Here is a 10849-nt window from a genome sequence, read left to right on the forward strand (position 1 = left end):
GCGTTTATCAAAATGTACATGTACAGATGTGCCAGGTTACAGTATGTATCAAAGCTGCTTCATTTCAACCCCACGTCCACGTGCTTCTGTGTTTGGTCAATTAGTGTTTTTCATGATTTTAAAAGCTGAAGGAGATTTAAAATATGTATGCAAATCAGTTAGTTAATCCTTCTGCTGATAGTTCTCTAAAAATGCCAAACTGTAACGTTTTTGTTTTGTTTTTTTAAGAAGTAAGGAAAGAAGGAAGGAAGGAAAAACATCAACCCTCACTGGAAACTGCAAAAGTCTCCAATAAAGCTTCAATTTGTCAAAATAAAAGCATCTGAGTGAAACTGCTGACTGACAACAGACCAACATCTAGTTCAGCAATGAGCTCTGGACAGAAACCTGAAAGAGTCCCAAAGCTTTAGAGCTGCACAAATGAGCTTTAAATGAGCCTTTTTCTTCCTAGAAGTAGTGTATTTTCTGCACTATAAGAAAATACGGTAAACAATTGTTCCTTGAAATGAAACTGATACTTTAACATGAATAAATCCTCCCTTGGTGTGCTCCACTGTCTCTGTATCTCGGAAACGTCCTGATACTGATTCAAATATGAACTTTGCGTAATTTGAGGTCCACAAGTGCAAGTTTTTCCAAAGTCCAGCCACACCAGTCTCGATGAGGTGAAAACCTTTTATGCAACACAGACTTCTCAGTTTTCTGTCTCACCGTGAAAAACTTTTCACAAAAAAATTAAGTATTCAATTATGCTAAACAGTGAATAAGATTAAAACCAGAGCGATTTAGCTCCATGTTAACTCCCCCTCCTTCCCTTCCACCTGATGGAGATCTTCAAATAGCTGCAGGTGGCCTTCAGGTTGTGATATCGTTAAACTTTATTTTTCAGTGAACGTTCAAAATGAGAAAAGGGAGAAAGAGGGTGAAACATGTCAGACGGTAAAAGTTTCTAATCTGAAGTGCAGGAGCTTTGCAGGCCCGGATGTCGGCGGCTGCAGCCCTGGAGGTAGCGACGATTGCAGCTGGAGTGTCAGGATGCGCGAGCAGCCCACGCGGCCCGGGCGTCTGCAGCAGGGACAAGAGGACCAGACATTAGTGCACAAAGGGGTGACTTTATGGCTATCACATCTAAAAATAGTGACAAGGGTGTGGTGAGCTGAGGTAATTATAGTCATTGTGGAGGAGCTTTCCTGCTAAGATTTCTCCTCCAGGAGTTTCATTTCCCCCTCCCTCGTGCTGGCTCTCAGCTAGACGATTGTTAGGTGACAGCTGATACTTGACTTTGGAGATCTTTTGTTAACAGCAGAGGGGGATGCCTTTCACTCGCCAGAGATAGTGAGCTGGCCTGTGGGCAAGTGTGGAGGTGGAGATGTGCGTGCATACCTGTGTCATCAGGGTGCAGCGCTGCACTTGAGCGCGCTGCGGGCGCTGCTCTTGGCCTGCAGAGGTATGATGGTCTGGGCCTGCAGGCAGTACCTGGCTCTGGGCTTCAGGCTGCTCAGAGTCAGCCTGCCGGAGCAGCAGACCATGTCCAGCTCCTCCTGGGGAGACAGTTCAGCAGTCAGACCTGCAGGAAGCCGCTCGCTTCAGTCCGCCACAAAACATGACCTTTGAGCTTTTTTTGTTTCCTTCTGCTGTTATTGTTCTTGCTTGTTTTTTTTCTTCTCATCTTCCCCCTCCTCTCCTGCTTCCTCTTCTATTTCATAGACTAATAATGCTTTGCTCAGGACTTTGTTTTTTTTTTTTTTTTTAGAGCTGAAACAGGTCAAAGCAGAAGATTTTGATAATGAATTAATAAATAATTAATTTGTCAATAACCATGACTACCTCATACTGCTGCACCTTTCACTTTTAAATTGCATATATGTTAATAAGAGCCATTTGTATATTACTGTTTGTAACCATTTAGATCTGGGTTCAGTAACCAAAAAAAAACGAAAACAATTTCCCTGTCCGGCATGTTCATACTTGGTCAATAAAGCTTATTCTATTCTATTCTATTAAATGTTAAAGGAGCATGAGGCTCCTTTTAAGAAATGAGACTCAATAGCGCCACCCTTCGCCACGACGGCCGTCAGGGGTACTGCAGCCAACAGTGAAGCCGGCACGGGAGAACGGGGAGAACGTGCATGCAGCGTCATGTGACGTCACATCCGCAGCCCAGCGCGGGAAATTCGGGACCGAATTGCAGCACATTTTGCAGCACACAGCCTGTTCAAGGCAACGGAGAGATACACTAGAGGAAACATTCTTTTGGGTTTGGAACGCTTCATCTGACATTACTAGAAAACTTAAAACGTATACAAATTTTTTTCATGAATCCTGCCTCAATCCGGCCTCAAGCTCCTTTAAATCACTGAAGTCATTTAGGCCTATGTAGAACATTTTAGCGCATTGCATCTAATTAAAAATTATCCTTTTTGTTAGTTGTTTGTTTTATTTTCCTCCACTTTACTGTGGGTAAAACAGGAAAATGCACAGAAGATGCTTTCCACTTTTTGGCACTTTTCTGACACATATCAGGTACTTGTGTTGTTGTTTTTTTCCACCTCGTGTTCAAATCTTCAGACTGCTGTGAAAGGGAGACATGAATGGTCCTGAGGAGAATCACAGTCTGAAGGAGCGTACCTCCTCTCCGCTGGCGTGGATGAGGAAGATCTTGAAGTGCAAACCGCTGTGCATCTTGCGGAGCAGCACCCGAGGGGGCTTCACCTGCACCACCATGCTTCTCTTGGTGGAGGTCAGTCTCAGGGATGGGGGGCTGATTTTAGCTGCAGACACACATTTCATTGAGTTGTTGAGAGTTTTCTTTTTTTCCATTGAATATGGAAAAAAATAAGGAAAGAAGGATATGAATCCTTTATTTTTACTACAGAAAAGAGCACTTAGAGTTATTTACAATACGCAGAACACACCAACAGATTATTTATTGAATCAAGATTACTGAAACTCGATGATTTGGTTAAGTTACAGACACTCACAATCATGTACACAGCTAAATGTAAAGCATTACCAGAAAATTTACAATACATATTTACTTTCAGTTCAAATAATGAAGATAGTTGAAGAAAATGTATCTTAAACATCTACTTGCCCGAACAACTTTAAAGCAGATGAGTGTTACTGTTGAATTAAGTTATGGAATTCATTACATGATGATTTAAAGGGCTGTATAAACATATTTCAGTTTGAAAAAAAATGAGAAAAAAAAATAGCAATGTATCGATGAAATAGTTAAGATTTATAATATATGGAGACAGACAATCTATCTTTGATTTTTTTGTTTTCCTTTCTTTGTGATGTTAACCGAGTAATTGTAATTGTCCAGACCATCTGTTATTATTGTTCAATTTTGTTTTGAGGGAGGGGCAGGTATAATAATAATAAGATTTTCTTCTTCCTGCTCTTTTCTGGTTATAGAATATGCTTTAGTTGATGATGGTGTTGTTGTTATTTTACTTGTTTGTTTTTTGTTTTTTCTGTTTGCATATTTCCATGATCGGAATAAATAAAAAATTAAATTAAATTAAATGAAAAGGTAATTTTATAGGCAAATCCCTGTGTTTGAGGGTGACGTGATGAATAAATGTCTGTGTGGACTCACTGTCCCAGCGCGGGCTGAACCTGGGGGAGAGGGCCCAGCCCGAGCTGCTGCTGGAGGTCACGCTGGACGCTCTCACTCGGGCGTAGTACCACTCCCTGGAGTCGGACGTGACGCTGCTGAGGTCACACTGACGCTTCAGGGTCTCCTGGCAGCTGGAAGCGTTCAACCACTCCTGCTCACCATAACTGGTACGAGGGAACGGGCACAAATAGGAGAAAGGTGTAAAGTCAAGAAATCAGAAAGTCCTTGAAACATTTTCAAAAGGAGAAGAAGAAAATCTGGAGTAAAGACACTGTGAGTTAGAAGCCTTCAAGGCCGGTACTTTATGTTTCAACAAAAGAGCAAAAGCACTGAACAAGAATTATTTCAGCCTGTTTTGGTGTAAACACTGCAACACATATATTTTACTTGTAGTATAGGTAGAAGGAGAGGTTGCATAATAGAAGAGATCTGCACAACAGCACTCTTTTACAAATAGTTAACTCTCAAGTTCGCCACCCAGATTCATCCCAGAGGTTAAATTATTCTTTATTCTTTAGTTTTGAATAGCCTAGACGTGGTGTGCTGGGTAGCCAGTCTATGTTGCAATAACACTTCTGACCACATGTGGGCGCTGAGCTTGATGACAAAACTGCCAATGAGTGGGGACAACTAATACCACTTTATCACTCTGAACTTTGCTGTGATATCCTCCTGTGGTTGGAAGTGCAATTGTTACACAGAGATACTAAAGAGGAGGAAAGTAAAATACTGTAGAGCTCCTCACTGGTCTTCTTGGGGTGAAATAATAGCAGGAACAACTAAATACTTCCAAGAAACGTCAATAAAGGAAAGGGTAGAGGAGAATTACTCCAGAATTGTTGGAAAAAAAAAATCATGATAAATTAGGATATTATGAAAGATGCTGGAAAAATAATGCAGTGGTTCTGTAGCACCCTTTTAACCGTATCCAGGCTCTACAAAGTCTTTTCTTATTGGTCCATACAAACACTGACACTGCAGCACTTCCAGTTTACAATCACTCTGTTTAAAACAACACTTTGACTTTTACAGTCATTCGATGTTTTGGGTTTAATACCACTGAGGACTCAACATGTGACGGGACCAAGGATTGATCCCATGGGCCCAAAATATGACATGCTTCATCACCTTCCTTTCATTGACTTACATCGATATTTGGATTTCCGACCTATTAAGAACAATAAAAATATTTCTCAAAAGAATGAACAGAAGATTTCCAGTTTGCCAACAAATGCGTGAAAGAATCATTGAAATGTTTAAATATAACGTTCCTCAAAGAAATATTGGAAGAAATATGCGTATTTATGACTTTACAGTCTCAGCCATCATCAGCATGAATTTGGAAAGGTTAATAGGAAGGCTGTGTATTACTGAAGTATCCTTATGTATCTAGATTCTCTCAATTTTACACCAAGATTTTACTTTTTTCCCGAATATAATAGTTTTAATAAATAAGTGTTGAAACTTTAAAGCTGATTCACATCAAATGATATAATCTGCGTGTGTGTGTGTGTGTGTGTGTGTGTGTGTGTGTGTGTGTGTGTGTGTGTGTGTGTGTGTGTGTGTGTGTGTGTCTCACATCTTCCACTGGACCGTGTAGAGCAGCGAGGTGTTGGTGGACGGTTTCCACTGAAGGACGTTCCTATAGTCTCTAGAGTCAAACCTCACCTGGGCAGGTGGAGCGAGCATCTCTGCTACACAGAAAGGGGTTAATGAGAAGATAACTTAACAAATAATGATCCTAATGATTATGATTGTTGTTCAGAATTAAATTTTAGAAAATGAAAACGAGGGGTGAAATAAAAATAATAAACTAGAGGCAGTATGATGGGAAGTATTAAACATGCCAACACATGCCACTCGTTCCTAAGAGGAAATCCTTATATTAAATCAGTAACAGCTGCAACTGAGATGCCCAACTGAACAACACTGACGCTATGGATGTGACACACCTGTAAAATACCGGTAATGACTTTATTGTTGTCATCAAAACCTTGATCACCTTTAACCTTTGCACCTGTAGATGCCTGAGCTTGGGGGCCTCTTCACTGAGCGGGTTGTCCTTGAAAACTAAGGTCACTTGTGTTTTTACAACAAACACAGCCAGACCCAGTGCAGGAGTTGCTCCCTGATGATGGCATACTTTAGAGGGTTTTATTATAGTTTTTTTTAATGGATGACACAGTTACTACTGTCACTTAGCAGACATCATTTAGTATTTGTAAGAAACTACTACAACAGTTTGTTGTAGTAATTTCTTACAACGTCACAGCTCAACGTAGATGCTTTGAACCAGTGTTTCCCAGTCCAGCTGCTTAATAGCAACTGTCCTGCAGGGTTTTCATCTTTTTCTGCTTCCGCACCTGAAGCTCAGATGAATGGATTAATAGATTAACGGAATTTAATGAAAGCTCATGAGATGAGCTGTTTGTCTTCCTGTTTGTGTCCTTTTAGAGAGTATTTATTTTTATAGTTGTTATTTTAATATATCTATTTTTTTTTAAAACCATGCACCTTAAAGATAGCATCCAATTTCGTTGTACCTGTACAAATGACAATAAAGACATTCTAATTCTAATAATTCTCCTCTGGATCAGGTGTGTTGGAGCAGGGAGATGTCTAAACCATGCAGGGCAGTGGTATCTTAGGACTGAGAAACACTGTTTTAAACTAAACCTTAGGATTTTCAGTGACTTCTGAGACAAAACCAAAGCCAAAGTCACTTTCTGAATAAAGTTAGGCATTAATGGCCCGTGTGGATTGGAGGTTACCTTGTCCTGAGACGGAGAAGCCCAGGAATCCCAGCAGCACGGCTCCGAGCAGCAGACGAGTCATGGCGTTGGTGATGTTTGACAACGACGTTCACAACAATCAATACAGGAGCCGGCAAACGCCCCTACCTTTAACATGTGCTCAACTTCCCCTTTTTAAATGCCATTTAATGACATTTCTGGCACAATTAGAATGCTAAGTCCACATTACACAGCTTAATTCTGTTTTTTTTTTTACCTTTTTTTATTTCCATTTTTATTTTTGTAACATGATAGCCTTCCTTACAAAAGAACAAGGGAAAATGTATGTGTGCAAACATGTTTCGTATGTTGTCAGCTGACCGAAACTTAACATCTATATAATGTGTTAATTTCCCAGCGTTCCAACATCCATCTGGACTGATGGATGGATTTTTTCTTGTCAGCAAATACAAATGAAGAAAAGGTGAACAAGCTCACATGTTATATTACAGCGTGTCATGATTCATATAAGAAAACCTCATTGTTAACATAATGCCATGGAGGTAAGAGATCAGCAATGATCTTAGAGGAGCAATTGCTGTAGCTCCTCAGTATATGGGGGGGTTTCCCTACCACCCATCTGTCAATGTCTTGTGTGTTTACATATGTTCATCTAAGTCCTTATAAGAACCATAAAACCTAAGAATGGAGGAAATATTTTCAACATGACTGCAGCAGTACCCATAGATTGTATAATAAGAACTGGACAAACAACCAGCCCATTTCCACCTCTTAATTATCCCCCAGCCGGCCTGGAAGCTGCTGGAACATGCCCGCCTTAGTTCAGGTTACACAAGCTACCTGCTTTAGCGTGGGTCCGTTGGTTAGTGCTAACTCATGATGATCATTCATTTTACTTGACATTCATTCTGATTTAACTGTCCAAACATCCTCCTTTTAAATGCCACCACCAAAGCAGCACCTGAAACAAAGCTGAGAGCAGAGCTGAAATGAGGCGTGTAGCGTGTAGCGTGTAGCAACCGAGGAACTAGAGAAGGTCCAGCAAGTGTCTGCTGGACAGCAGCTGCAGAGGTTAACCACACTACAGACCATATCATCTTTAAAATATAAATCACTTTGCTGTGTTAACTCAGAAGTAACTCTGGAACATATATTTGTTGCATTCTTTCATTTTACCTGATATTTTACAACATTCAGGATGGCTGAGTGGTCTAAGGCGCTCTGTTTAGGTTGCTGTCTCCCCTGGAGGCGTGGGTTCCAATCCCACTTCTATCTAAAACAATAACAAAACTACAATTTCCCAGGAAAAATAAATAAAGTATGTATATCTATCTAAATAAAATCATGCTCTGTACCCTTGATGTTAAATGCAGTTATGGAGAACAAAACCATTTTTTGATCCAGCCTTTAAATATATTTATTTTTACTGCAAAGTGTGACATTTTAACATGGCGGTCAGTGGAGAGCGACTGGTTTTAGTAGCCAACGCCTAGTGGTCAGAAAAATGAACTGCAGCTTTTATTACTTACACCGAATCCAGAAGGCCGGATGTTGCCCCTTGGAAGAACATTAGTTTTCTTTTCTTTTATCAGCGCTTACTAGATGGGCAAACATGTTTAAGTTTAACATTTTAGTAACACGGGCAGCACGGAGGCTTAGTGGTTAGCACTGTTGCCTCCTAGTAAGAAGGTTCCCGGTACAACTCCCTGGCCCGGTGGGAGTGTTCTGTGTGGAGTTTGCATGTTCGCCCCCTGCCTCTCGCCTGAAATGATCTGGGATAGGCTCCAGCAGACCCCCTGACCCTGCAAAGGATAAAACATGTATGGAAAATGGATGGATGGATTTTAGTAACACATGATAATCAGGCATAAATGCTGCATTAAACACTCGGGTACTGCAGCTGAAGTAACACATCACATTAGTCTTTCTTTACAGCACTTCATGTTTCCCGTTCATGAGGATTACTGGAGTTGTATTGCTTTTTTAATTCCCCTAAAAATTATACATAGGGCTTGACTGCATTTTACCTTGAACCTTTAAACTGGTTTTTGCATTTTTGTGGAACTTCAACCACTGCAAATGAATGTGAAAACTTTAACCCAAGTGCTTTGGAGATAGGGAAAAACATACCATGTGATCAAAGATTAAGTGGATTTAGTTCTTGCATTAGTTCTTGTGGAGGAAGATAGTGCAGTGTGTCCTACGTTTGACCAAAGGCCTTGTGGGAAGTGTGAGCGGCGCAGACAGACCGGTGATGATGTCTGGTTCCGCTACGTTAGCAGGGAAGGTCTGATAACACTTCTAGCACAATGTCAAGGGACCTCATATTGGACAGAGTGGGGTAGAGTGTGATTCAACTCAAGATAAACAAGAAGTATTTGCTCAAATCAGACAGGATTGTTCAGTTACAGGCAAAAACCAGCAAGCACGATACTAGCGCTTACATTTTTTTCTATATAGTCGTATCAGTAAAAAGGAAAAAAAAAGACTTCAGAATTGTTTCCAGGATAATGTGCCTTGCAGGAAAATGTTCAAAAAATGGTCCACCAGAGCAATCTTGGATTGTGATTCCAATAAGATCATATATATATATATATATATATATATATATATATATATATATATATATATATATATATATATATATATATATATATATATATATATACATATATACACAATTTTTACAGAACTTTAGACAGTAATATTCTGTGACCTTTTTACCAAGCACTTATATAATTTCCTGTAATCTGTGATATTCCTCAGAGACTCCCTATCAAGCATGTTTGGGTTGAACTCATATCAAATTAAACTACTCTGGCTTTTTTTTGTTGTACGTTTACACTTTTGAAATGAGCATCTTTCTATCTTGGCAAGTCAAGTTCATTTGTATCGCATATTTGATACACAAAAACAAGCTCAAGTCTTTTACAAACGCATGAAGTTGAAATGAAAAATGGTAGCAACGTAAAAACCAGAAGAAATGCACTGAAGCACAAAAGAGGGATCGTTTGGTTTATGATATGTCCCCTTTACTATCATAACAATCCAAAAAGAAAAACAACACTCTTCAATCATGTCTGAAAAATGCTTGAATCCAATAAAATCTTTGATATCTATAAAAAATGTTTAAGTATGCTTAGATCTGGAAGCATAGAAGTTGTAGATTTATTATTAAACTTAAAATGTGGCCTGAGAAGTTTGAACTGCAGCCATTTTAAGCAAAGAAGAAGAAGACGTGTGGTCGTGGTAAGTAAGCAGAGAAGCTCCATCAACGCTTACAGCTCCTTTGAGGAATTTGAGTCGGCACAATGTCAAGGGCACTCGTGTTGGGCAGTATGGGAAAGGGTGTGAGTAGTTCATTGAAATAAACAGGAAAATATTTCTCAAACCAGACAAGATTGTTCAGTTACATGCCAGCAAACACAATATGTACTCTTATATAATCATTTATTGTTCTTTTGGCAAAAAAAGAACTTACTGTTCGTATGATGTGAACATACCAAACTTTCCCAGATAATGTGATGAATGGGAAGTCATGAATTAATAAATAAATGGATATCAGAAGCAATCTTGGATTGTGATTCCAATAAAATCATTAAAACCGGTGTATTTTTACGTTTCTTTCATACAGTAACAGGACATGCATGCATTTCCATTTGTTCCCGAGGTCGACGTCCTCTTCCTACGAACTAACGGACTGTTGTCCTTCATCCAGACAGTGAAGTCAGACTTGGATGTGGAGCTGAAGGAGGAAGCGGCTTCGAGAGCAGATGTACATTTGTGATGAATCATGTCAACAGTAAAGTCAGATGATGAGTTCACTTACAATATCTAAGCACAAAAAACAGCATTTTACTTCAGTTATAAGGTTCGGGGTAGAGGTGAAGGGATTTGAATATTTAATTAAAATGATTTAAAAATAAATAAATCCTGTAGTGGAAAATCAGAAGCCTTAATCATTTAATCATACAACCCCAATTTAAAAAAAACACTGACACACTTTGTAAGACGTAAAAAATAAACAGAATGCTATGATTTGCAAATGTCAAAAACCCATATTTTCTTTTCTAATAAAACATAAACGACATATCAGATGTTAAATCCGAGGCGTTTGGACATTTCATGGAAAATATTAACTCATTTTGGCAGAAACACATCTAAAAACAAAACAGGGTGGGGTTTACCATGGTGGACTAATGTAAAGAGAAATAACACAAGGTGGTGGGTTGTGGGAGGGATTTGTTGACGTAACCTGCGTACAGCCCACCAGGGGAGTTAAAAAAAAAACTTTTTTGAAATTATTTTATTTTATTTAAAAATAAGGAAACAACTGATGAGAGTAGCAGCAGCAGCAGGATGTCACATGTAGGGCCTATATATGCAAGATGAGGAACTGGGGAGACGAAGAGATCAGACATCTATTGGTTCTCTGAGCCGAGGACGCCATAAACCGGCGTATGTCCAGAAC

General features: G+C 39.4%; 1 protein-coding gene across 1 annotated transcript; it reads right to left on the bottom strand.

Annotated features, from left to right (window-relative positions):
• Positions 1–876: 876 nt before the first annotated feature.
• On the bottom strand, positions 877–6482 carry il22ra2 (interleukin 22 receptor, alpha 2). Its single transcript, XM_061745568.1, has 6 exons — positions 6397–6482; positions 5205–5316; positions 3605–3789; positions 2629–2771; positions 1384–1541; positions 877–1065 (listed from the first exon to the last, which is right to left on the bottom strand). Exons 1-5 carry the CDS (start codon positions 6458–6460, stop codon positions 1392–1394), a joined length of 654 nt encoding a protein of 217 aa, XP_061601552.1. The 5' UTR covers positions 6461–6482; the 3' UTR covers positions 877–1065; positions 1384–1391.
• Positions 6483–10849: the final 4367 nt, after the last annotated feature.

The sequence above is a fragment of the Cololabis saira genome, chromosome 17, assembly GCF_033807715.1.
Source record: "Cololabis saira isolate AMF1-May2022 chromosome 17, fColSai1.1, whole genome shotgun sequence".
Lineage (NCBI taxonomy): Eukaryota > Metazoa > Chordata > Actinopteri > Beloniformes > Belonidae > Cololabis > Cololabis saira.

Coding starts and splice junctions, on each gene's coding strand:
- il22ra2 (XM_061745568.1), bottom strand. CDS start 6,460: ATGACTCGTCTGCTGCTCGGAGCCGTGCTGCTGGGATTCCTGGGCTTC. Junction 5,317..6,396: donor CTTCTCCGTCTCAGGACAAG/GTAACCTCCAAT, acceptor TCTGTGTAGCAG/AGATGCTCGCTCCACCTGCC. Junction 1,542..2,628: donor TCCACGCCAGCGGAGAGGAG/GTACGCTCCTTC, acceptor CTGTCTCCCCAG/GAGGAGCTGGACATGGTCTG.